General features: G+C 32.2%; 7 protein-coding genes across 11 annotated transcripts; 1 reads left to right on the top strand and 6 right to left on the bottom strand.

Moving 5' to 3' along the window:
* Positions 1-1,479: 1,479 nt before the first annotated feature.
* On the bottom strand, positions 1,480-7,528 carry LOC124453323. 3 transcript variants are annotated; one of them, XM_047004123.1, is made up of 9 exons: positions 6,776-7,528; positions 6,262-6,444; positions 6,037-6,155; positions 5,460-5,541; positions 4,922-5,165; positions 4,673-4,785; positions 4,036-4,270; positions 2,600-2,632; positions 1,480-1,777 (listed from the first exon to the last, which is right to left on the bottom strand). In XM_047004123.1, the coding sequence occupies exons 1-7, from the start codon at positions 7,158-7,160 to the stop codon at positions 4,044-4,046; spliced, it is 1,353 nt and encodes a 450-aa protein (XP_046860079.1). In that variant the 5' UTR covers positions 7,161-7,528; the 3' UTR covers positions 1,480-1,777; positions 2,600-2,632; positions 4,036-4,043. The 3 variants fall into 3 exon arrangements, with proteins under 3 accessions (XP_046860079.1, XP_046860078.1, XP_046860080.1); XM_047004122.1 differs by lacking the exons at positions 1,480-1,777; positions 2,600-2,632 and adding an exon at positions 2,786-3,086 and having other exon boundaries at positions 6,776-7,527; XM_047004124.1 differs by lacking the exons at positions 1,480-1,777; positions 2,600-2,632 and adding an exon at positions 2,786-3,086 and having other exon boundaries at positions 6,037-6,152; positions 6,776-7,527.
* A 573-nt stretch (positions 7,529-8,101) lies between these two features.
* Positions 8,102-11,531, bottom strand: LOC124452641 (eukaryotic translation initiation factor 4E-like). The gene is made up of 7 exons (XM_047003222.1): positions 11,196-11,531; positions 10,493-10,645; positions 10,255-10,335; positions 9,991-10,101; positions 9,716-9,855; positions 9,389-9,443; positions 8,102-8,743 (listed from the first exon to the last, which is right to left on the bottom strand). The coding sequence occupies exons 1-7, from the start codon at positions 11,250-11,252 to the stop codon at positions 8,684-8,686; spliced, it is 657 nt and encodes a 218-aa protein (XP_046859178.1). The 5' UTR covers positions 11,253-11,531; the 3' UTR covers positions 8,102-8,683.
* An 83-nt stretch (positions 11,532-11,614) lies between these two features.
* On the bottom strand, positions 11,615-13,348 carry LOC124452643 (40S ribosomal protein S24-like). The gene is made up of 5 exons (XM_047003223.1): positions 13,288-13,348; positions 12,937-13,005; positions 11,992-12,201; positions 11,776-11,886; positions 11,615-11,679 (listed from the first exon to the last, which is right to left on the bottom strand). Exons 1-5 carry the CDS (start codon positions 13,288-13,290, stop codon positions 11,677-11,679), a joined length of 396 nt encoding a protein of 131 aa, XP_046859179.1. The 5' UTR covers positions 13,291-13,348; the 3' UTR covers positions 11,615-11,676.
* A 164-nt stretch (positions 13,349-13,512) lies between these two features.
* On the bottom strand, positions 13,513-17,976 carry LOC124452640 (N6-adenosine-methyltransferase non-catalytic subunit-like). Of its 3 annotated transcripts, XM_047003220.1 has the most exons (13): positions 17,913-17,976; positions 16,797-16,928; positions 16,452-16,634; positions 16,295-16,345; positions 16,099-16,188; positions 15,937-16,024; positions 15,807-15,862; positions 15,467-15,501; positions 15,191-15,335; positions 14,870-14,962; positions 14,550-14,765; positions 14,342-14,452; positions 13,729-13,945 (listed from the first exon to the last, which is right to left on the bottom strand). In XM_047003220.1, the coding sequence occupies exons 2-12, from the start codon at positions 16,860-16,862 to the stop codon at positions 14,348-14,350; spliced, it is 1,128 nt and encodes a 375-aa protein (XP_046859176.1). In that variant the 5' UTR covers positions 16,863-16,928; positions 17,913-17,976; the 3' UTR covers positions 13,729-13,945; positions 14,342-14,347. The 3 variants fall into 3 exon arrangements, with proteins under 3 accessions (XP_046859177.1, XP_046859176.1, XP_046859175.1); XM_047003221.1 differs by lacking the exon at positions 17,913-17,976 and having other exon boundaries at positions 13,513-13,945; positions 14,342-14,436; positions 14,533-14,765; positions 16,797-17,609; XM_047003219.1 differs by lacking the exon at positions 17,913-17,976 and having other exon boundaries at positions 16,797-17,609.
* Positions 17,973-22,841, top strand: LOC124453467 (ethanolamine-phosphate phospho-lyase-like). Its single transcript, XM_047004281.1, is given in 13 exon segments — positions 17,973-18,083; positions 18,189-18,274; positions 18,659-18,777; positions 19,772-19,931; positions 20,042-20,116; positions 20,432-20,642; positions 20,790-20,872; positions 21,071-21,084; positions 21,087-21,161; positions 21,251-21,375; positions 21,544-21,698; positions 22,175-22,270; positions 22,426-22,841. Coding segments are annotated over 13 exon segments (1,467 nt in total). The 3' UTR covers positions 22,583-22,841.
* LOC124452644 (coiled-coil-helix-coiled-coil-helix domain-containing protein 1-like) lies at positions 22,756-23,373 on the bottom strand. Its single transcript, XM_047003224.1, has 3 exons — positions 23,221-23,373; positions 23,039-23,154; positions 22,756-22,944 (listed from the first exon to the last, which is right to left on the bottom strand). Exons 1-3 carry the CDS (start codon positions 23,339-23,341, stop codon positions 22,831-22,833), a joined length of 351 nt encoding a protein of 116 aa, XP_046859180.1. The 5' UTR covers positions 23,342-23,373; the 3' UTR covers positions 22,756-22,830.
* Positions 23,374-23,511: 138 nt separating this feature from the next.
* LOC124453003 (STING ER exit protein-like) lies at positions 23,512-24,856 on the bottom strand. The gene is made up of 2 exons (XM_047003677.1): positions 24,299-24,856; positions 23,512-23,872 (listed from the first exon to the last, which is right to left on the bottom strand). The coding sequence occupies exons 1-2, from the start codon at positions 24,669-24,671 to the stop codon at positions 23,601-23,603; spliced, it is 645 nt and encodes a 214-aa protein (XP_046859633.1). The 5' UTR covers positions 24,672-24,856; the 3' UTR covers positions 23,512-23,600.
* Between the last annotated feature and the right edge of the window lie 4 nt (positions 24,857-24,860).

Here is a 24,860-nt window from a genome sequence, read left to right as displayed (position 1 = left end):
GCGCAGTAGTGACTTTAATAATACCACAACTTTTGTAAGCCTTTGAATTTTTGTATATATATATAAAGCCAATACTAGATAAAGTAGATGTCAACTAGCAGTGGAAGCTGGGTGCGATATGTATGCAGTGGCTTAGGGGTCCAGACGTTTCGGGTCGCGACCGCACTCTCCCTGCGTACCCCGAGCAAAGCCTATCGCAGGTGATCTCGGGGTCTGATGGGCGGAAGCTTGCTATTGCATCTCCCAAGTAGGATAGCGTGGAGGGGCCGAAATCTCCTACCGAAACGTTAACATGCGGCGTTCTAGTGCCTTAGGCTTAAGAAGGTATCGGGAAGCATGGACCGAAAACGGGGTTTTTTGCTTTCGAATTGTATCTTTTTGTTTATCTCATAAAAGAAGCTAGAACATCCAAGGATACTACAAAGGTTCAAAAAACTTCTGCCTCTTTGACTTGTAATTTAAAGCAACTCTAAACATGTTTATACGTTTTCTATATGTTACCTTTTACAATGTAACTTTCTCATAACTTTCTCGTGACGAACGAGAGCCTCCTTATATAATATGACTCCATAGGTTTCATGAAAAAAGGGATTATCCACTTTTTATAATAGTTTATAATACTTTTTTACAAAGATAACATTTAACAAGCCAAGCAATTTGTATCGTCTAAATTGAACCTCGTTTTCAACCCTTATGTTTTAGATTCATTTTGGATGATAAATTTCTTTTTACCTTACAATATTTTCATGATTCAATCTAGAAAGGAACTTCTCTTCTCGAGCAATTTTGCGATTTAACAGGACACTTTTCGGATACAAATGAATTCTTTCGATTGCATAGAGAGAGACGTCCAACTTATTACGTAAAAGCATGTAGTAGGCATTTCGTTGTAAGAAACCACTCTACCAAAGAATATCCAGATCCGATTTTAGCTGCATCGATTTTAACTGTTATTTTTATAATATTTATGATTCGATGTATCTTGAGACTCCAGATGAGATTCATGACTGCCTTTGAATACAATTAGCTAACAAATATTCATAAGACAATGTTTTATGTTGTCATTTAGCCTTATCAGTTTATCGTAATTTAAAACATTTAAATTTATAGCTATAGTTTAAAATTTTATTTTTACGTATATAATATGTAAATGAATCTAAAAAGCCAGTTTTAGGGAGATTCATCCATCAGTAATAATAGTAGTGATTTAGTGATTATAAGACAGCGAAACCAACAAGTAATAAAAATAACAGTTCACAAATTTGTATGGCTTGCTTTTTTTGAGCTTTATGCAACTGGAATCTGTCCTGGATATTCTTAAGTCACGCCGTAAAGGCCCGTAATAATCATTAGCGCGACAACATGCTAGTATTCAAGCTTTCATTCGATCTTTATGCTTTTTTCAAACCCAAAATGGTTAATATTTACTGTTATGCCTTCTGCCTTTATAAATAATCGTTCTGAATAACTAGAATCAGATTTACAAATGCCACAAAACATCTTCCTACCATTTTATTGCCATTCTTCTACATAAACAATAGTATGTCCGACCATTTGACTATCCAAATTTTGTAATTTTATCTCGTATTTTTGACACTTGTTTCTACCGTCGGAATAGTGGGTTTCTTTTTCTACCTTACTTCTGTTCAGTTCTCCTTCAATTCTTCCCACAACTATTCCTTCATCTTTGTTTCGAATATCAACTTTCGGGTACGACTTCGGTGGCATTCTTTATAATTGATTATAGTCAAATTTGAAAAGAAAATTAGCATCTTTCCTAGAGAATGTAAACACTTTTGTTGGCAAAATACTCTGAAAATAATTGGTAACTTTTAACAACAACTTTTTAATATGTACTCAAATTTGAACTCATTTATTCAAAAGGCAGAGTGTAAGTTTTTGCCTATACCCCCTCTTCACTCAAAGATTCTTAAGTGTTTTCGGACAAAACTTTCGATTCTTTTTTTTCTAGTCAAGCTGGTTGGTTTTGCATAATTTGTGCCCAGTTTCTTTATTTTCCGCGGAACAAAAAAGGCGCCAATTTCATTGAAAGTCCAAGGTCCAACATGTACAATCCTATTCATATTTTTCACATATCTTCAAAATTTTTGCTTAAAAGCACACTTTTTACCGACAAAAATCAACCCAAGGAATAAGAAATCCTCTTCTTATCTCACATTTTGTCGTGCAATAACTTTTCACCAAGAATTTGTTCATATTTTTGCGAGTGAAACGAGAAAGATGTCGGTCGCACAAGTTTTTTGTTGAAATTATATCGATTACAAATACAAGTTTAAAGTAAGAATATTCAACAAAGTTTCACTTCAAAACATTCAAAATACTGGCAGTACGCTACACACTGATTTAAAACCGAAAGACAAACTTTGAAACACACAAACTTGTCGTTTTTATACTGACAAGCTTCTCTGGCAAAGTAAACACAACGGTGAAGACACGAAACGCCGAATGGCACAAAAATAACCGATGAAAAGATTTTCAAGTAAAACAATATGTAACTATACATTAAACAAGGCTTTTGTCATCGAATTGATCGACATTTGAAATTCTCCTTCATATAATTATTAAAAATTTTACAAACCTTCTTTCCTCTTTCGACTCTTAGGGCAGCTGGCTGTTGGAAAAGTGATTGGCGTGTTATTAAGATCATTTGGTCGTCTGATTTCATTGGCTGATTTCTAAGCGATTCTAGCATTTTATTGGTTAAATTTTTTTCGAACTCTGATTGGCTAAAATACGAAATAATTTATTCCAGCTGAGAAGATGGTACTCTGTGCTTTTTTGCATATAATTCTTTGAAAAGAAGATGGGTAAAACGAACAAAATAGTTTTCTCTTTTCAATATAACAAATAAACTAGTTACAGATTAAGTAAAGACAATTGTTTTTTTATTGAGCCTTTGACATTTCCCTTAAATTTTCTTCGAACATAACATGAACCAGTAGCTTCTTGTACAAGTGATGTTAGTGAATACATCCCACACAAATGGGATTTTTTGACTACAATCAAATGTGGAGTTTTCTGCCCTTAGATTTGTATTTATTCACATATTGGAAAACAATAGATTTCTAAAAAAATGGGTAATAATAATGTAAAGAAACAACATAGCAGAACTAAAACTATAGTCTACTGATTTGCTGAAAATCACTAGTTTAGGGATTATTTAGTGATGTTTAGTGGTTATCAATATGTTAGGTCATGAATTTAACAAGGCAACCATGGACATTTAAACCATGCACAAGAAAGCAACCATAGACATTTAAACCATGCACAAGAAAGCAACCATAGACATTTAAACCATGCACAACAAAGCAACATAGACATTTAAACCATGCACAAGAAAGCAACCATAGACATTTAAACCATGCACAAGAAAGCAACCATAGACATTTAAGCCATGCACAACAAAGACAACAGTAGACATTTAAACCATGAACAACAAAGAAACCGTAGACATTTAAACCATGCACAACAAAGACAAAACCATGCACAAGAAAGCAACCATAGACATTTAAACCATGCACAAGAAAGCAACCATAGACAAAACCAAAGGCAACCATAGACATTTAAACCATGCACAACAACCATAGACATTTACAACAATAGTTTAAACCATGAACAACAAAGATATTTAAACCATGATCATGACTGTGGAATTTAAACACTCAAACCATTGAAAACAAGATAGGTAACTGTAATACTTTAAACCATGGACGATAATTCTCGTGAGCTTATGTATTTTACAGTCAATTCTCGTAAATTTATCTACTTTATTGTAAATTTTGATTCCAATCAATACTAAAATGTAAACGTTGCATTGACATACTTTTTTTTCATGACAGATGTAGCCTGGAAAAAAGTTCCCAGCTTTGCAAAATCGCAAAAATGTTTAATGAGGGTCTTTATATACAAGTGCAATGCCGTGTGAAATATTATTCGATTTCGAACAATGTCTTTTACCTCATATGCTAAAAGCAAAAATGGAGTCCTTATGCAAACTAATTTATAAAAACAAACCTTAATAGTCATTCCTTTTCAGGCTTATATTCCAAAATGCTTTTTAAAACACTTTGCTGCGACTTGATGGACTGGTGACTAGGCGGTCTCTGCGCAACTGCTTCAAGGGATTGGGATGGAGGAACGTAAACACTTTGTTGTGACGTTCCACGTGAAGAATGCCGGGAAGGGAGCGTGCGATTCTGATGTGAGAAAACCCGTGGTGAGCAGCGTGATTCAAGTTTATTGCGTATTTCTAGAAAAAATGAAAGATTTTTAACTCGTACGTTTCTTTAACTTGACTTTCTTTGTTAATGAAACGGTTACGTTACAGCTAAAAATATTATTAGCTTTAAAACTATGCATCCCCAAGCCCCAAAATCACGCCATGGGAAATAAAATCCTAAGATTGTTTTCTTTTTTACAACATGTTTGAATGGCATGAAAACAAAGTATGCAATTTAGTAATGAATCATATCTTCATGATGTGATTATGTGCATGCACTTATTCTAAATCAAAAGTATTTCTAAAATTGTGTAGTATACACGGATTCTTTGACTACAGCTAGTAGCTGATCACAAATTATGACTTAATGATGATCTTGCCAAAAAATTTGAAATTCGATGATTTCCATAGGAGTCTTAACAAAACGCATACCTTCAATCTCGGAATCAGACACGTCAACTTTTGTTTTAAATAGAGAACTGGGTTTTAGTTCACTAGCGATCCATTCATTTTTTGATTTCACACTGTTGCTAGTTCCCAGTCTCCTGTTGTAGAAAGCAATGAATCAGTTGATAGTTTATTTATACTATGGAGGTTATTTCATTATGAAATCTTGTTTCTTCTATATGATGCTGTAAAGACATTCTTAGTCTAACGTCTTTAACATTTTGATGATCTTACTTTGTTTTTGACATTTCTTTACGTGTAGGACTGTCGAGTTTTTCATCCTGTACTTCTTTATTTATCTCAATTTCAACATTGCGGGATTTGTTGTATTCTTTTATAGCATCTAGGTCCAAGGAGCTTTCGTGTTGTAGCAATTGATCTTCATAAACAGGTGAACAAATCATTTGTTCATAACTTTGACGAAAATCATTATCAGATGTGGATAGTGCACGTATCATATCAAGAACAATTTCTTTTTCTACAAAAAGAGAGGAAAATTAAATCATTTCCATCAAAATATCATCTCCAAAAAAACAGAAATTCATCATTAGAAAGATCAGTGCTCTTTAGTAGAGCAAAGATGTAGTTCTATGCATTGTATGTATATCTTTGTATATTTATATGTGAGAAAATTATTTTATTGAAGGTCATAACAAAAATTTTAATTTTCTTTTTTTTGATGCTTCTTTCTTTATCAAATGTATACAATTTCACGATGTAACTTTACATTCTTCAACTGAATGACTTTTTTCAATTATTAACAAGTGCTTACCTCTGTGAGGAGCGTTTACTAACCACGACTGCACAGCTGTTATTGAGTCGGTTTGTAAAATATTACATAGCGTCTCCATAACCTGTGAAAGAAGATAGTGCACCATTAACTTTGTTCAACTTTTTTTAAAAGTATATAAATGCCTATAAGTGAATATTTGTATAAAGATTCCGAGGATATAATACGATGGATATAGTTATGAAAATCTTTTACTTATTGTGCTCATTAGAGTTGAAGTTTGTGGCGTAAACTCTGGTAGCAAGTTCTTAATAGCTCGTAGCCAGTGTTCAGTTTTAAGTTCCGAGAAATACAGTCGAGTGGCAGTTTTTTCATTAAAATTGTTGCAAACCGATTGAATAAATATATTTGATCGAATAGCCATATTTGATTGAATAACAACTGAATGTTGTATCACCATGCAAAATAACAGATTTTCATGTTGAAATTACAGTGAATGAAGCTATATAACTTAGTGAGTGAATTTGTCTTGTGTAAAGATAAGATATCCCTAAATGTTCAAATGAAGGTACGCACAAGTTTTTGTCAATTTAGTCTCATCAAAAGAGTACCAACTTACCCATCCTTCTTGTTCTGCATCGGAGATAGTGTGTTCCATAGGCCTATCTTGCTGAATCGCATATTCTTTTGTTTCTAACTTGATATCTTTTTGATTAACTGAAGTGTTTGACTTCTCTTCTTGTAATGATTAAAAGGAAAGATGAAATCATTACTATTATACATTAAGAAGTAAGACAATACCTTATTTTGTAGAAAAAATGTTAAACAATGTGAACGTACGTACCGTTTCCTGTCGCCGATTGCGTTCCATTGCGTCCATCTCTTGAAGGAATTTGTTGATCTTTTGATTGTGTTGTTTTAGGGGGCAACCACAAATCTGTTTTATTTACGAATCTCCGTCGTTTTCTCAAACCTACTGCCTGTGTTAATTTCGTCAATTCCTCTCGCCACGTTTGTGTTATTGGAACTACAAAATGATAAAGTGAAGGAAAACATACGTTTTGTTCGTAGACCTAATAAAGTGAAGACTTGATTACGATTAAGTTGAATTGATAAATTGAATAAGATAAACATTTAAACGAGGAGGCAAGATTTTGTAAGTGAACTTTATAACCATCCCTGAAATAGAGCAGTTTACAACACAATTTATACTGCTCCTTTTCTGCACCAAGGTTGTCATGCCAACGTTATTAAAGGAGGCTTTGCAAACAAAAGATGGTAGATAAATTCGCAATCAAATATAGAATGAAAGAATTACTTAATCCGCATTAAAAAGACAAAAACGAGCAACTACTTACCAAGACCGATTCCGGGCAATGCCTTTTCTCTGCAGTACACAAACGATGAAGAATTTAAAGGCATTCGCAAGCCATGAAATTGCCTCATAGCGCCGCTTGGATAGGCTGGTGTTCTAACCAAAAATCTCGAAGGATCTTCATGAGCACCACTGTCTATAACTGTACATATGGGTATATCCAACAATCCTTTAAGATGCATGACGCGTTTAGGATGAGGATTGTGTCGTACAAAAAAAGGACTTTTGCTTGAACGTTGGGGAAAGCTAGCACTTCTTGAGTGAAGATCATTTCTTGAAGGTTTTGATGACGTTGCATACCGACTCAATCGCGGTATCTCACTTTCTGTGATCATCTTTCCTCCGTTTATATCATGTAGAGTTGTCATATTAGCTTTGTCAACAACGACATAAACCGTTCCTTTTCTGTTTATATTTCACAGTCTCCTTACGCTAACGTACATCTTGATAATTAATTCCATTGAGGATTATCTTTATACAACATATCAAATTACTGGTGTCAAGTGTAAGGTTTCCATGGTAATTCATTGTGTAACTATAAATTATCATTTGAGGAGTAGTAGTAACTTCGACAGAGGTGGGACTACAATAACTACACTAAGTAGAAAAACAACGTACTGTATGTAAGGGTATTATACAAAGGTGCAAACCTCGACCAGAACTCTGTACATTGATGTGCTTGATGAAAGTCCATTAGCACTTAACACCTGCTCTGTATATATATGTAACTACCAGCTAGTAAATATATCATTCTGTCGGATGATTGTTTTGAAACAAAATCGAAATAGTGCAGTTTAAATCATCTTGTTTTACAACTTAAATTTACGTTTATAAGATGTCCTTCTTCCGATTATGCTTCATTTTGTATGTAATGAAATTATCGTATACGTCAAGGATTGCAATTTCGATATATTCTTTAGCTACCAATAACATTTTTATGGTTGCCTTTGAGGCAGTCTCCGCCAAGATGTCAGTTGATTGGTTGTCTTACTTGTCAAACCAAAAATAGGTGCACGCGCGCTTTACAGTTTTTATCTAAGAAACATTTTACGTCCTTTCTAAAGATTTATCCCCCACAAATATGTAAAGACATTTCATACATAATGTTCCATTGATAACGTAATAAAACGTATCTTCGGTAGGTATGTATAAAACTACAACAAATATAGCAGAACGATGACCACAAATCATGATCAAATACAATGGAACCTCCACAAATGGACACTACTCATACCGGCCACCAAGTCGTGTTAAGCTTACGGAAGGTTCGACTGTAGCTCATGGACTAAGTATAAAATATATTGTACAATTTTATGACTTGATATCATAATACGATTTATGAGATAATCTTTATAATACAAAACGTTCACTCAAAGCATACGTAATAACAAATGTTCAAAATAAATGGATGATTCAACAATTTCACAACAAATAAAACTACTTTACTAATGCACAACTGAAAAAATATTTCAACGAATAAAATGTCCTACACTCAGATACTTAAGTTCAAAGTTAGATAAGCTTATTGTTAACGCAACTTTCACATAAACATTTCATAAAAAATTCAAAAACAAACAAATAAATTAAAATAAATGTTCATGATGTACAGCTAACCCTAACTTTGAACATCCAATGACATAAAAACGTAACTAACTGTATGTTTAGCACTAAATTACTCTTGGTGCAGATCAGAAAATTTCATTTTATGCCATTTTCAAAAACAATTTTTGAATGAACGAATTTTCAACGTTATTGTCATTATAAATGAAAACTAAGGAGTCAGAGACTGTCGTCTTAAAATAAGATGAATTATTTTAGTCTTGCATTTATCCTTTCAATATTCTTATTCCGGCTTTCACCAATATCAGCATGATTATTTTGTTGTTGATCATCAAACTTGATAAAGATTTTTAGTTGTTGATCCTGTCTTCACCATTGTATCTGCATGTGTCTGATATGATAAATTTTTTTTTCAATTGAAACATCTACTTAAACAACTCACAACAAATACACAATTACGGCTACCAAATAGTATTTTAATAAAACACAAAACGATTGACACTCTGTGAAAAGTAAACATTATTTATTCCACCTGTTTCCACAAGTATTACATGTTAAGGAATGTCAATTGTTTTCTGTTTCACAAAATACAGAATTAATTGAATTGATTTTTCATGCAACACCTTTACTACAAAAAATTATAACGTGAATAGTTTGAACTCTAAGTTTTGCTACCAGTTAGAAGATTAAAACATAGATATTTTATGTAACATCCTCATTATGACATACGTAACTCACAGAACATCAAATAAATAAATTTGTTATATACCATCCTCACCATCAATTAGGAGATCAAGTAATCACTGATACTCACTGTGACATATGAGACTGGAACGTTTTTAGTATGCACCCAAGATTTATGCACAAGAGAAAAAAGGCTCTTGAACACATAAGTTTCAAATCTTGGGTGTACAATTTAGAAACTTTCCAGTCTTGGCAATATATATGTATGACAAGATCAATAAGTAACTATCATAAATAAGAAAAAAATACAAAGGCAGATCACAATTCTCTACATCAAGTATCAAGGACCTACCTGAAATCCAATGGTCATTTTAGTCCCCATCTGTAATCTTGTCTTTAATACTCGTCTAAAAAAGGATAAATATTTACCAACAAAATATTTTTGAAGATTGAAGATCATTACAATGGTGACTAACTAAAACATTAAATATTACAAATTAAGTATGATTTGAGTTACATAAACTGGCACTATATAACAAGCATTCTGTTTGGTGAGACTGGAAAAATGAAAAATGCAGATTTTTTTACAATAATTTGAATTGTGTTATATGTAAAATTGATTAAAGACTAGTGCAAAAAATTCAATGGTAAATTTTAAAAATTATGTTTTTATATTCACCCTATGGTTAAATTAGCATGTTCATCCTTAGCATTTCCTGTCCATACAGCAAGTTTATCCATTTTAGGTCGAATCTGCACAACAGTCCCACATACTTGATCTGAATAATCATCAAAAGCCTCTCCCACAAGACATAATAACTGCAAAATTAAATGCAATAAAAGTCATCAATAAAAACAACTTGATCAACAATGCATAGAAGCAAAAAATAACCTTAAGATATTAATGTACTAATGCATTAAACAATACAAATTCTATATTATATTTATATATACTGTTTCAAGCCACATTCTGTCCAAATCATTGCGTTGATTTCTGTTTGTGTTGACAAGCCAACGTCCACCTTGCTTATTTTTGTCATCCTCCCACATTGGTTTTATTCCATCCTAAATTATAGACAGTATCAAACTGATTATATAGTTTTGAAATAAAATATTTGGTAAAAAAATTGTTTACACGTAAAATGTACGCCTAAATACAAGAGGGAGCGCCATCCACTTTGTAAGAATACTACTAAATTTAAAAATACCATCAACTACCTTAAATACGGAGTAGTCACAGCCAGATTGTAATTTTGCTGCATTTTTTATATGATTATATATTGCCCAAAAATCTTCTACCTTAAAACAAATTAAGGCTGAAAACAACTATCACATCAGTTAATTACACAGATTTCAGAAAACTATGGGCAAGAATACACAATGATAAAGAATACCAATTTTTCATGAAGATACAATGGATTAACAGGGTAATGTATACAACAATATAAAAGGATACAGTATCAAATGTTGTAATGAGCCTCAAATTTTCTTCCCAATTTTTACTTTTGTCATTCTTAAAAAACCACCAGGCCCATTTATTTTGTAAGGGATGCTTTTTTGTTATTTCTTTTGATATGTCTGCTTTGTTTTCAGTAGTTTCCTCAACACTCTTAAAACATATAAAACACAAGTCATGATACAATGAATAATGTCTTTATCAGGTATACTACAGTCCAATGACTTCATTAATAAAGATCTGATGTTAAAAATGATGTTCTTGCATACTCCTTTCTAATGTCTTCGTTAGAAGTGATCTCATAACAAAATTTGAGTTCTTATTTACTTCAGTCAAGTGACTTCATTACAAAGTATTAAAACACAATGATGTGCTTATTAAAGCCATTTGACACAGGTATTCATATAGATAGAAACATCAAAATCATACAATACTGTTGTACAGGTAAAATACTGACACAAACAAATAACAACTTCCTATATGCGTTTCAAAAATTTAACGGTTATTTCAATTTAATAAGGCATTCCTACTAAAACAACATCAATTCCACAATTAACTGAGGAAGGCGAATCTTCCTTTTACTCTAAGCAAGACACATACAGACAAGAATCCAATTAAATCCAATGTACTTTGTTAGTCTTATACAACTTCGTTTTAAATGGTCTGTTAAACAAGAGTTTTAATCGGTTGCTTTAACTCATACCTCTGATTTGGAATCTTTATTCGTTTCTTTTCCACTATATTCATCTCCCGACGCCATGCGACAAATTTATTTGATAAATTTACACTTACAAAAAGACTTTTGGTCGACACGTGCGGAAATCAAAGTTGTAAACTTACTTTCGTTTCATTCTGACGTCACGTGCCGGGAAAGGTTAACCAAAACACAACGCTGATGACGTCTTGCAATGCGCGAGACTGGGTCTGAGAAAAGCCTTGGGAAAAGCCCCCGATGATGCAGGCCAAAAGTTCATACATAATGCAGAACATTGTCTGTGACATATCTTAATTATTTGTAAAGCACTTGACATGTAAGTTTGCAAATCAGGATGACTACTGTGAATGTCATATTGTGATGCCTTTTAACTGTGATTAAGCAACTAATTAAACATAAACTATACATAAGGAGATTTTCATAATTTTAATTGAGAACAATTACAAGCAATATTTGCCAAAATGGACCATTACTAAAAAGAAAAGAATTCTTGAAATCAGAAACAAAGATTTACACACAGCATATTAAATTGTTGATTATAAAAAAGAAGTATGTCAATTTTTCTCACCTTTTTCCCTGTTCCTACTTTTGCTTTCTTTATACCACGAACTTTTTTCATCCTGTTTTTCTTTTCTTTAAGTTGTTTGCGTGCAGTTTTGGCCTTTTCCATCAGACCATGCTACAAGTCACAAAAAAAGACTACTTTTAACAAACGACTAAAGATTTTACTCTTTGCATGTAAAATTACAAATAACAAACTTAATGTCTAAATATCATTGCTTACCCTGACCAATCTGTACTTGGGTTCAGTTTTTTTAGCAATATCAAGATTGTCATATATAAGAGCAAATCCAGTACTACGACCTCCACCAAATTGCGTTTTGAATCCAAAACAAAAAATTACATCGGCAGTGGTTTTGTACATTTTGGCTAGCCTGTCACGAATTTCTGTCTTTGGCACATTTGCTCGACCAGGATGAATTATATCCACAACCTATAATAATTTATGGAATTTATGATATATTTTAAATTATTGGTGTCAACAGTCATTTTAAACCAAACCAAAAAGCATATTGCTCAGTAAAGTATACAATCTTTTTGGAGGATGTTAGAGACAAGTGAGCAATATGAATGCTTAAACAAACACTGGACAAAAATTTTGTGAAGGGCTTAAGGGGCTGTGTACATGACCACTACAGAAAGGGGTAGCCTTCTCTGTAGGGATGTATTTTATCTCTCTTTTACATGCAAATTTTAGCCCTTCAATGCCTTTACTTGTCACCATTGCTGAAAAGCGATGCCTTATTGCATGCATATGCATTAAACTTTCAGCCTGACATGAATGCCAGCCCTACCAAATGCGTTCACAATGGAAATTTCCAGCCCTACATGGCAAGATCTTGGGTAAACAATAACAAGATCCCAGCTGGTAGGGCTGGCCCTCCTCATGTAAACAAAAAGTTATTTTCTATGGAATTTTAATGGCATGTAAGATCTTGCTTGGTAGGGTCAGCCCTCCCTGTATGGCTAATGTTAACAACCCCTAAGTTGCACTATCCTCATATATTCATGAGATAAAACATTCCAATTTTGATGAGTAGTTTTGGCTTCATATAACAATTAAACAATATCTTTTGCTATTTGAAAAACTTGACTAGCAAAAAATAGTTTTATTACAAGTACTTTTTACTGTGTAAAAAATAATATCGACAAATAAATAAAACTTTACCATTTGCTTTCGTTGAAGCAGGCGGTTAGTTAAGAACTTTCGGGTCCTAATTGTCGCTGTATTTTCACTCTATAACATTTAAAACGTGCAAAAATGCATCTTAACGTAAATTTATAAAGAACTTATAGTTATTATTATGTGCATTACGACTACATCATTTTCTAACTTCAAGAACAAATCGCTTGAAGCACAAACTTTACGTTCTGAAGAATAAGAAAAGGATTGATGAAAAGGGAAAGATATTTCGACAATTGTTTCTTAAAATATCTTATTTCACTTTTAAATTTGCAGTATGGCAAAGGATTGAAACAAACGTTGAGGATTCTGAACTTATTTTCACTGTGAACATACCATATTGTTTATAAGAGAAACAGAAAACTCGAAAAGAACGCGCGAATAGAAGGAGGTCTCAGGAGAGTTCTTTGGTACGACCCTGATCTTATTATAATCTGAGACAACATTTCTCAATTGTTATCACTGATCTTTATATTGTAAAATCTGGAGGAATTTCAGAGCTACCCCAAATATGAACGATCACATACAATGTCATGCTAATGAAATTACTACGAGAAAAACTTGGTAAAGCCAAAATTCTTCATTTGAAACTATCTTCTAGTTAAAATATCGACGTTCCAAGTCCACATCAAAATAAAAATTGAAATATTGTCAAGCATAACACGACCTGTCTAACGAGTAGGAAAACCACCTCGATTTAAACCACGATTTCCACGGATAGAAAAGCCTATGCCTCTAGTTAATCCCCCTCTCCCCCCTGTCCCACGACCACCAATACCCCGCATTCCACGCGATACCCACGTGGGGCCACCAGAACCTCCCCTTCCTTTTCCACCATCTCCTTTGTTTTTGGCTTTGGGAGATTTTGGTCGGAGATTCTCAATTTCAGGCGTATCTCCAACAAGATAGTCTGTAGGAGAACTTTCAAAGAATGAGTTGTATGTATCACTAGAATAATTTGAGCTTGAAAGATCAGAACCAACAGTAAGCCATCCTGGAAAAGACAGTTGAACAAGTAAATGGAAGAAAAAAAGTATACAAATATTGAGAAAAACAAGCAAATATCAAAACTTTGAATGTAACTTTGAATGTGTCAAAAATTTCGAAGACGTATTTTGTGAAATAAGTCCAGCTGTTGCTTTTACAGGTGAGAGTAGATTAGCTATAATTCCCCCTCAAAGTATCACGTTATGTTGGATCAAAAAGTTTTCGTGACTCGTAAAAAGTCACAGTTAACCAAACAATTTTATAATCCAGTTTTATCACAGAAATACATCTTAACAAAACAAATCACATACTAAAGTATTGTATTATTATAAATTGTCATCAAATTTTAAATCAAAGGTCATAACAGAAAGATACCTTTACAAACTTGTGATAAAAACTTTACCTGGTCTTAAGCTGCTATCGTTGCCAAACAAATGCAATCGTCTCCTTCCCAAACAGAAATGTTCAATAATATGAAATATTTCCTCTGGTTTTTCTGTACTTTCAATAGGGGCTTTAAAGCAATATTTTTATTAGAATATAAGAAAATTCGTGACATCACATCTGTTATAAAATTCACCTAAAAAGTAAAATATTTTTGTATAATTCACCTCTTCTGTAATGATGAGATCAATGTCAACATTTGCATGAATAAAATCAAAGTCTGTACTTCTTCTCACAGTTCCCTTGATTCCCATTAAACAATGCTCCTTCGTGTGTTGAAATATGGCATTCGGTTCTAGAAATTTAACGTTGCCAGGATTTTTTTTGTTTGTTTTGATCCAGCAAATATCCTCGCAGCGACGATAGCCCCATTTACGCAGACACTATTGTAAACAAGGTTAAGTTATATAAAAACCCATAAGATCATAAAAACAACCTTTCTTGTTTAAAATGGAAGAAAAAAAGACATTAATGTTTGAAAATATACTTTTCGTCCTTCATCAAGACCTTCGTGTGAACCACACCATAAAAATATAAAGGATCGTTGAGCAGCTACTTCTTCTATAGAAAGTTTCATAATCTAAAATAAAAAAATAAAATCAATAAAAAATCATCTCAACTTAAACGTTATTAGTTCATATCTACGTAATTGATACGTTACAATAATGAAATGTTAATGATAAAATGTTTTGAACTATTGAATTTCGATGATAGTACTACGTATTTACTTAAAGAGAAGTTATAGCTTTCGAAAGTGAACTTGTACATTTGAAAGCCAAAATTTTTAATGAACACATCTAGGCATTACCTCGTCCCAGTCCCACGGTCGCCAATTGTGTGAGATACCAGAACCACGTCGTTGATATTCTTCCAAAGGTGGATCCAAAAGGATAACATCAAATTTACATTCAAGATCACGTAAATCAAAAGACTCCAAATTACATTGCAAATACCTAGTATAGATAAATTCATCTTATGAAATAACGCGCTAAAGAATGCTATGAAAAATTCCATATGTAAGTAACTTGTGTATGTTAAACAATCACTGTAAGCTAATTTAATTAAAAGCTTTCTTTGAACATACATTGGTGGTGTTGCTCGCTTGGCAATGATCTCATCCTGTGAAAAAATAATTTAGAAATAAGAAATTGAATTTTTAGAACAACAATCAACATCAAATTATCAATTGAATAATCTTTGTTGATGGTTTTGTGGGTAGCTTGTATGCAGGCCATGGACTGCATACATGTACGCTTTGTGTATCTATTTTTTCAATAAATTGCAGTTTTGCAATCTTTTACTTTTGTTGTTACATTTCAAATTCAAATATCATTCTAAGAGTTGAAAATGAGCAAATAAAATAACATCCAACCAACTTGTTTAGTACACTAAGCTTTTTCTATGTCTGTTCAGCTTTACTATACCTTTAACCTTATAAGTTCTTTCAATTTTGGATACTCATCAAACCTGTCAGCCAAACCTAAAATGACACACAAAAATGATTTGAAATGAATTATAATAATATCATTGTATCATTGCTTTTTTGAAACTAACCAACATCTCGAATAAAATTTTGAGGTCTTTGTCCTGTGTCCACAAAATGTTGACAATAATCATTGTGAGGATTTTCACTTTGCGTACCCTGTTATATCATAAGAGCATTGTAAAGAAAAGAGAAACAAAGCTTTAATCAAAGTATTTATATAAAATCAGTACCTTTAAGAATGTACTACTGTCTTTATAAAATGCTTCTTGCATCTCCTCAAACTCTCCCTCTGAATAATCTTCTTCTTCATCATCAGCAAACTACAAAAGAGAACATGCCATAGTTTCACATATTTATTAAAATGCCATTATCATGGACGAAAAATCAGATTCTACACATACACATCTTCTGATGAAAAAAATTTACCTCTTTCTTAGGCTTTTTCTTAGCTATTGGTTTGTCATCAGACAATACAACCTAAGAAATATTTTTGATCATCTTTCATTAATGACAATATAGATGATGTTCACAAACACTAAGTTCAAAATGATGTGAAATGTATCAACAAATATTCAACAAAAACCTCAGGGGGAGCATCTGTAAGTATTCCAGGCAACTCAAATGCCTCAACAGCTTTTCTCTTAGAATTAGAAATATCTTTTGACTTTTTCTCCAAAACTGTTCTTTCTTTTTCCTTTACAACAGTTTTTAGAATTTCTTTCTTTCCCAATACATCTCCAATCCTATCTGCATCAGAAGCACCAAGCTTAAAATAAATTAAAACTCTGCATAAGTACTTTAGTTTCAATCTCAGATCACTTCTTATAAAGAAACTAGTTTGAAGTATAAAAGGACTCAAGTCGCGATGAAATCATGAAGAGAGAGACAATAGACAACAAGATCACAATAAATATTGAATCGTACATACAATGGGAGCTAACAACTTTCTTCTTAATTTTGATTTCTCTTTAATAGCTTTTAAACGATCACTCATTCTTGACAACTGAGTTGTTATCAGAAATAATTCCCTCGACGTTGATAGATATCAGTATTTTGATTCCTGTATATATACAGTCATTTAAGTACGTATTTTATTAAAATACTTTGGTTACAAAATGATTTGGTTACATCAGCTCATAGTTTCGTAGACATTTGAACAGACGTTATCCTAAACACACTAAAAACAGTACAAAAATTCAAAAATAAAACAAAAATCAATGAACATTAATGTTGGACACAAATAAACACCAAAATAATAAATGCAATACTTGGTGTAACATTTAATGAAAAAGATATACGATGAAAATAAACTTGCTTATTTATTTTTCATAGCTTTAATAGTCAGTTGTATTTCTATCTATTTCTTTGTTTAAATATTTTGCTGATTCATGTGATATTTATAAAAATTTTATTAAATCCTTTCATCCATAATAATCCTTTTAACGCTGTCTTTTTTGGCAATGGCGTTCTTTGTTACTTTAAATTTCTACAGGCTGAGAATGGTCTTTGTATTCTAGTTGTTAAAAATTGTGTGGTACGTCCACAATCAAATATGTACATAACATTTTTATTTTGTGGGCATATACTAAAAAGTAATTATATTTACAGGTTTTTCAAGTTTTTATTCCAGTTTCTCACAACGCATTCCATTGACTCACTTCTCAACACTGACGACAACTGCTGGGCGCTGACAATTTACTTTTGTATTTTACTACATAATCTACGTTCATTTTCAACGCCAGCATCCTGTGAAAATGTTCACCGTTCTTCCATTGTGTACAGTGTTACTTCAAGCAAATGAAAACAAGACAAAGAAAGATGAAGATATTTTAACGTGGCTTACTCAGGTAAAAAATTAATAAAATTATAAAGTGAAAGCGTTGCTCTTTTAATATAAACTTTAGTATACATGAATTAAAAAACTTTTCCTATTAAATTAGCCTGTATTGTTCACATTGCTTTCTCCAAATAGAATTATTGGTGTATAATCTTCCCAATGTGTTTACATTATTTATACATGTCATCATGTGACTGTCGAGCCTACCTCTTTACAACACCAAAGGTCAGGTTTCAATCAGTTAGGCCACTCTTGATATGCAATATTATGCTCTTGCACTTTGATGTTTGGTGGTGCTATGTAAATTTCAGATCACATTTGCATTCTTTATTTCTCTATATGTTGAATATGTTGCTCATTGCTAAGGAAAGTTCTATTGTAAGAAATGGGCATTTATATATTTATTTTTAGCATATGAGCTGTTTTATTTTGTACCTACAAGGATTGGTATATTAAAATTTTAGTTTTTTTTTACTAAAACAGTGCAACTCTAAAACAGTGCAGAATCTTGAATGTCATCAGAAATTTCCCAAGGAAGAAACACTAAAAAGAAGAGATAAAGTGATTGGGTAATGGAAAAATCATTGTTAATAAACAAATATTATTTTGTACCTTAAGTAGAACCACAAACATGCATTTAACATCCACTCCTGTTTGTTCAGCTAAAATGTACAGGAGATTACCAAAGATTGTGAGACTTGACAAGATCCTAATTATTCTCTCCTGACTCTCCGTTATTTGAGATCAAGTCATGTTTACAAATGATTTTTGAGATTAGTGTTTCAATTGAAAAATGAATTCTTGTTTTAAAAGCAAACTTTATCATTTATTGTGAATGTAATAAAATATTGTAACCATAAGGAAGATATATATTTATTATTTTCTATGTAACACCATTTTTACTGTCATAAGATTTATAAAATTATTTTCTCTCTACAAATCTTTTTTAACAGCAAAGCGCTAGAGATACATTTTAAAGATAATCCAATCAAGATAGTAAGAGGTTTAGGAACATATCTCTATGATGAAAATGGGAAACGATATTTGGATTGTATCAATAATGTGACACAGGGTAAGCTGTGGAAAGAATGAATGAATGATGAAAATATTGAGTTCTCTATCAGTTACCCATTTAGCTCCAATAAATAAACCTTCACCTCTATAGAGAGCAAAGTAATTTGAAAAACATTAACATTAGTTAGTGATCTCTACTAAACAAAAAATTGTAAACTGTGTTTAACTGAGATAACATATAGATCAGTGAAGGTAGTGATGAATGAACAACAGAGAACAAGAACAGTCTTTACACTACCTAAAATATAAACTAAGATAACGTGTGTCAGTGTAGGTAGTGATGAATGAACAACAGAGAAAAAGAACAGTCTTTACACTACCTAAAATATAAACTAAGATAACGTGTGTCAGTGTAGGTAGTGATGAATGAACAACAGAGAACAAGAACAGTCTTTACACTACCTAAAATATAAACTAAGATAACGTGTGTCAGTGTAGGTAGTGATGAATGAACAACAGAGAACAAGAACAGTCTTTACACTACCTAAAATATAAACTAAGATAACGTGTGTCAGTGTAGGTAGTGATGAATGAACAACAGAGAACAAGAACAGTCTTTACACTACCTAAAATATAAACTAAGATAACGTGTGTCAGTGTAGGTAGTGATGAATGAACAACAGAGAACAAGAACAGTCTTTACACTATCTAAAATATAAACTAAGATAACGTGTGTCAGTGTAGGTAGTGATGAATGAACAACAGAGAACAAGAACAGTCTTTACACTATCTAAAATATAAACTAAGATAACGTGTGTCAGTGTAGGTAGTGATGAATGAAGAACAGAGAAAAAGAACAGTCTTTACACTACCTAAAATGTAAACTAAGAAATCGCGTGTCAGTGTAGATAGTGATGAATGAAGAACAGAGAAAGAGAAGAACAGTCTTTACACTACCTAAAATATAAACTAAGATAACGTGTGTCAGTGTAGGTAGTGATGAATGAAGAACAGCACAACAAAAAATTATAAATTACATTCCTTTTTTTCAGTTGGTCACTGTCATCCTCATGTTGTTCGAGCTTGCAATAATCAAATGAAACAACTAAATACAAATAATCGTTTCTTACACGACAGTATTGTTGAGTACGCGGAGCGGATCGTTGCAAAACTACCTGAAAAACTGAAAGTTTGTTTTTTTTGTTGTACAGGGTGGGTATACACACGTTGAGATGTCAGTTCGGAGTTTTCTTTAAATTTAAAAAACGATGAAAGCGCTGCAAAAATTAAATACTTATGCTGTTTTATTTTGTTGCTCTCAGATCTGAAGCAAATGATCTTGCATTGCTAATGGCAAAACTTCACACAGGAAATGAAGACATTATTGTGTTAGATCAGTAAGTTTTCGTTGTTTTTTATTGACTAACCATGAACCATAATCATTAAAGCCAATTACTTTCTTCACTGAAGTGTCGTCGTCAGGAGTAATCTGATGTTGAAACTCGAGTCTTTAAATACAACTTACAATTTTCACCAGGAGTGATCTGATGTTGAAATTTGAGTCTTTATATACTCTAGTTAAATTTCTTCATCGGGAGTGATCTGATGCTAAATTAGGAATTATGTAATCTTTAACACCAAATAAATCTCTACTGATTCGTATTCATTGGTGTGAATTTCAAGTTGATTTATTTTACACATGCTTTATTTAGTGCCTACCATGGTCATACAAATATTTTAATGGATATATCACCATACAAACAAAAACAAATGAAAAACCATAAATACAAAGATTTTGTTCACGTGATCACATCTCCAGATCCGTATCGTGGAAAATACCTTGGCTATGATGAAGAGACTGGAATCAAATATGCGAATGAAGTTAAAAGCGCAATAGAAGAAGCTCATGGAAACGGACGGAAGGTATACAGTAAATTTTGTTTTAAATATGATTTGTATTAGATTATTGATATTAGTTGAAGGAAAACATTAATCAACAATTTGTAATATACCTTCATGACTTTGACATAAGTATGAGAAAATGAAATGTCATTCAACATTGTTCAATAGATTGCAGCTTTCATAGCTGAGTCAGCACAAGGATGTGGTGGACAACTATTTTACCCAGATGGTTTTCTTAAACATTCATTTGAGTACGTATCAATGATAGATAACGAAAAACTATTCTATTTTATTGTTTAGACAGTTTAGAAATGAATTCAAAAAATTATCTAAGTTGCCATGAAATATGATATTTATGCTCAACATTTTAGTTGTACCATCTATATATGCAAAATTGCAATATTAGCTCCCTCCCTCCCTCCTATATACTTATGTTAATGTATGTTTAGACATGTTCGTAATGCTGGGGAGTTTGCATTGCTGACGAAGTTCAAACAGGATTCGGTCGATGTGGAGATTTTTGGATGTTTGAGCATCAAAGTATGAACTCAACTTATTTTCACAATAAAATGTTCTCGAAGATTTTTGCCTTAGTTAAAAAAAACTTTATACATTTTGTGCGTTATTAGATGTTGTTCCTGATATTGTAACAATGGGTAAACCAATAGCCAATGGTCATCCAGTATCATTGGTTGTAACTACAAGTGAAATTTCTGATTCATTTGTTGCTAAAGGACCAAATTATTTCAATACGGTGCGTGTAACGCGAAAATCAAATCTGATTATATTACGACTAAATTTTACATTTTTCAACTGCTTTTTTCAGCTCTTTTTTGTATTGTTGAAATTCACGAACAATGTGAAATAAACTTTATTCGTAACGACAATCATGTTGTATTAACAAAGTGTTTAACTTTTTAAGTTTGGTGGAAATCCTGTTTCTTGTGAGGTAGCACATGCTGTGTTAGATGTTATTGAGCAAGAAAAGCTTCAAGAAAATGCTGTAGAGGTTGGAAATTTCTTAATGAAGCATCTTAAAGAACTTCAGAAAGTTCATCCAATAATTGGAGATGTGAGGTATATTATAATGTCTATATGCAACATATTGATGCTACTTACAAGACTTACAATGTTTTATCTTAGTTTATATTTTAGATAGTGTAAAGACTGTTTTGTTCTCTGTTGTTCATTCATCACTACCTACACTGACACATGTTATCTTAGTTTATATTTTAGGTAGTGTAAAGACTGTTCTTGTTCTCTGTTGTTCATTCATCACTACCTACACTGACACGTTATCTTAGTTTATATTTTAGGTAGTGTAAAGACTGTTCTTGTTCTCTGTTGTTCATTCATCACTACCTACACTGATATCTATTTATGTAGTATCTTGTTCTCTGTTGTTCATTCAACCTACACTGTATTTTAAATGATAGTTTTTGTTCTCTGTTGTTCATTCATCACTACCTACACTGACTTACATTGTTAATATTGTTCTCTGTTGTTCATTCATCACTTACTCTATATGTTAGTTTAATGATTTTGTTTAACAGGTTAATATTTAAATTGGAGGTTTATTTATTGGAATGGGTAACTGACAGAGAACTCAAAACACCTGCTACTGCTGAAGCTGCTTTAATTAAAGAAAAGTATGTTTATTTATATGACACAAAATGTTTTATGTAACACAGAGTTGTAGTCTTTAATCACCAACAAATTTACACTACTATTTATTTGTGCAAAAAGAAGTTTCATGGCCAACTTTGTTGAGAATTTTAATAATGTATTTTCTTGTAATTTCTAGACTTAGAGACAGATATATCATCACAAGTGTTGATGGGCCTGGAAATAATGTATTTAAACTGAAACCACCTTTATGCTTTACTCAAACTGATGCAGAGTTCTTATTGGTCAATCTTAATGAAGTTTTGTGTGAAGTTGAAGAGATCATGAAAAAGTAAATCATCAATATGTCCCGATATTGACATAGAAATTATTTTATGATTCAACTAAATATATCATCCTGTAATGAACTAGAACAGGACATCGAGATAACCTATTTTTGATGATAAAAGTGTGTTAATTTATATAAAACTTCTTATGTTGTAGTTTATAGTCACCTTGGATGTTGTTATATGGAATAATTAAATCAAATTTAATGATACAAGAAATTGAACAAACTACTTCTCACTTTTCAATAAATAAATACTCAACTTCTAACCCTTGATTTCTTAATAACCTGAGTGTTCTCACGCATGACTCTGTTTAATTCATCCAATGTCCATCCACTTTGAGTAGACTTTTTTTCCATCCTGTATTTACTCTGTAAATTAAATAATTTTGTTAAAATAATTTAATGGTTAAGTTTCTATATAGTGTATTTGGTATTATAAAATGATTTTTCACAAAAAACTAACAGCTAAATTTGCACAATCTTGAAACTCTTGAATTTCTTTTGAACATTTGGAATCTTGAAAATTTTCTCGTTTAAAACAATTCATTAATCTTGACATCTCTTCTGTACAAGTTGCATCTAAATTCAGCAAGACCAGATAACATTATATCTTTCACAAATGGGTTAAATATAAAATATACATACTTCCTAACGCCTGCTTTTTCATGATGACATTTGGTCGTAAAGATGAAGGAACTTTTCCCCGCTTTACACCATATATTAAATGAGGAGGACGACCAAAAACAACCAAAGATAACACCACCATAGTAGCATGTGAATTTGTAAAACTATTTAACTGGTACTTACTTCAAGTATTTCATCGCAATAAGAGCGCCTGCAGTTAGAGATTGGGAGTCGACGAATACTTCATGTATGTTTTATATTATGAGGGTAGTAAAACCTTGTTGCTTGTATGAACTTATTCAGTCAACTTTATGAACAATTGATCATGAATTGACCAGAGTTTTCAAAACTAATTAAATATTAAATCAAGAACTACATGATTTTAATACATATATAATTGATCATCTATCTATGAGAGTTCCTTTAGGTTTCTTTATCCTTCCTTCCATGCCAGCATCATTGGCACGTTTTTGAGCTGTTGTTTTCCTCTCAAGCTGTTTTTCTATGATTTTAGCATTATGAGAGTATGATGTTTCTACTTCTTGTTGTTCAATTTCTTCTTCTTCCTCATCAACTGTGGATACTGTAACTGAGCTAAACTTTCCAAACTCTTTAGTGCGTTTTGTCATCATAACTTTCTTTGGTTTCTTTTGTTGCAATAGATTTTTCCCATCTGTGCAAATGATCAAGATGTAATTGTTTTTCAATGTTTTTTTGTATTTTGTATGATAAATATATGGTATTCAAAAATTAAGACAAAAATAGCTGGTTGAATGCAAATGCCCCTTACAACATAAGATTATTACAACTTCTTTGAATTGCAAAATAATCAATATTATGCAATGTTCATGCAATCTTGATGGTGATTGGCTAAGAGCCTACAGACACTTGTCACCTACAAAAATTATCTGTGGGTAAGGTTATTGTTAAAAGTGAAAATTGTACACAAAAGAAGTACAATGAATTGCAGGCCATTTACAAACTGTTTTTGCTCGAAATATTGAGTATAACCACCTCCAATAATTCTTAAGTATTTGCTTCTTTAAAATGTGGACCAAAACATAAGTAACATAACTGAGTGGTGAACTCTTCAAATTACCTGGATCTTTTTGAAGAACTAAAGCACCATCCACAACAAAAGTAATCTTGACATCTTTCTTCACATGATTATAAAAAAGCCATAAGCCACAACTTTTACATTTCTGTCGAAATTGTCTTTCAACACCCTTCTCTCGCCTTAAGAATACCTCATCACCTTCAATGCAACTTAATTTATATGCATGTATCTTCGAGTCAATAACACGGGCATGATCAATTCTACGCAAGGGCAAATTCTCCAGAGTAGTGTCCAAAATTAAGGCTAATTGCCCACATAAACAATAGTACACATAAACAGCAGTGCTAACGTCATTATACTCTTCTTTGTCTCTTGTGTCCGAAACGACAAAACTTTTGGATACAACCTTTGGCATTTCTCAGTTCTTTTTCATCTCCAATACAGTAAACCTAACGCTCCAACTGAGAGAGTTTGTTGAATAATATCAGTTACAGAGAAAAACGTAGCTAAATACACAATAAAAGGAAAGTTACGAGACGAGAACTTGAATGAACAAACCACTAAACAAACTTATAAAACAATATGGCGGCAAGAAAGAAGGTGA

The sequence above is a fragment of the Xenia sp. Carnegie-2017 genome, unplaced genomic scaffold, assembly GCF_021976095.1.
Source record: "Xenia sp. Carnegie-2017 unplaced genomic scaffold, XeniaSp_v1 HiC_scaffold_25, whole genome shotgun sequence".
Lineage (NCBI taxonomy): Eukaryota > Metazoa > Cnidaria > Anthozoa > Malacalcyonacea > Xeniidae > Xenia > Xenia sp. Carnegie-2017.
Note: the sequence above shows the minus strand (reverse complement) of the source record. Positions and strands in the feature narration are given on the sequence as shown.

Bases quoted from the DNA above. Each gene is read 5' to 3' on its own strand.
- LOC124452643 (XM_047003223.1), bottom strand. The intron at 12,202-12,936 runs GTAAAGTTTTAT...AAATTATTATAG, and splicing joins TGCTTCAACGAAAGCAAATG to GTTGTGGATATAATTCATCC. The intron at 11,887-11,991 runs GTAAGCAATGAT...TGTGACTTGTAG, and splicing joins CCAAGTACAGATTGGTCAGG to CATGGTCTGATGGAAAAGGC.
- LOC124453323 (XM_047004123.1), bottom strand. From the start codon at position 7,160: ATGACAACTCTACATGATATAAACGGAGGAAAGATGATCACAGAAAGT. The intron at 5,542-6,036 runs GTAAGTTGGTAC...CTTCTTTCACAG, and splicing joins ATGCAGAACAAGAAGGATGG to GTTATGGAGACGCTATGTAA. The intron at 5,166-5,459 runs GTAAGCACTTGT...CTCTTTTTGTAG, and splicing joins AGTAAACGCTCCTCACAGAG to AAAAAGAAATTGTTCTTGAT.
- LOC124452640 (XM_047003221.1), bottom strand. From the start codon at position 16,862: ATGAGTGATCGTTTAAAAGCTATTAAAGAGAAATCAAAATTAAGAAGA. The intron at 16,635-16,796 runs GTATGTACGATT...ATTTATTTTAAG, and splicing joins GAAAGTTGTTAGCTCCCATT to CTTGGTGCTTCTGATGCAGA. The intron at 15,863-15,936 runs GTTAGTTTCAAA...GTGTCATTTTAG, and splicing joins AAATTTTATTCGAGATGTTG to GTTTGGCTGACAGGTTTGAT.
- LOC124452644 (XM_047003224.1), bottom strand. From the start codon at position 23,341: ATGGTGGTGTTATCTTTGGTTGTTTTTGGTCGTCCTCCTCATTTAATA. The intron at 23,155-23,220 runs GTATGTATATTT...TGCTGAATTTAG, and splicing joins GAAAAAGCAGGCGTTAGGAA to ATGCAACTTGTACAGAAGAG. The intron at 22,945-23,038 runs GTTAGTTTTTTG...TTTAATTTACAG, and splicing joins AAGATTGTGCAAATTTAGCT to AGTAAATACAGGATGGAAAA.
- LOC124453003 (XM_047003677.1), bottom strand. From the start codon at position 24,671: ATGCCAAAGGTTGTATCCAAAAGTTTTGTCGTTTCGGACACAAGAGAC. The intron at 23,873-24,298 runs GTAATTTGAAGA...TCATTTGCACAG, and splicing joins AGTTCTTCAAAAAGATCCAG to ATGGGAAAAATCTATTGCAA.
- LOC124452641 (XM_047003222.1), bottom strand. From the start codon at position 11,252: ATGGCGTCGGGAGATGAATATAGTGGAAAAGAAACGAATAAAGATTCC. The intron at 10,336-10,492 runs GTATCCTTTTAT...ATTTGTTTTAAG, and splicing joins TCATTACAACATTTGATACT to GTAGAAGATTTTTGGGCAAT. The intron at 9,856-9,990 runs GTATATATAAAT...TTAATTTTGCAG, and splicing joins ACAGAATGTGGCTTGAAACA to TTATTATGTCTTGTGGGAGA.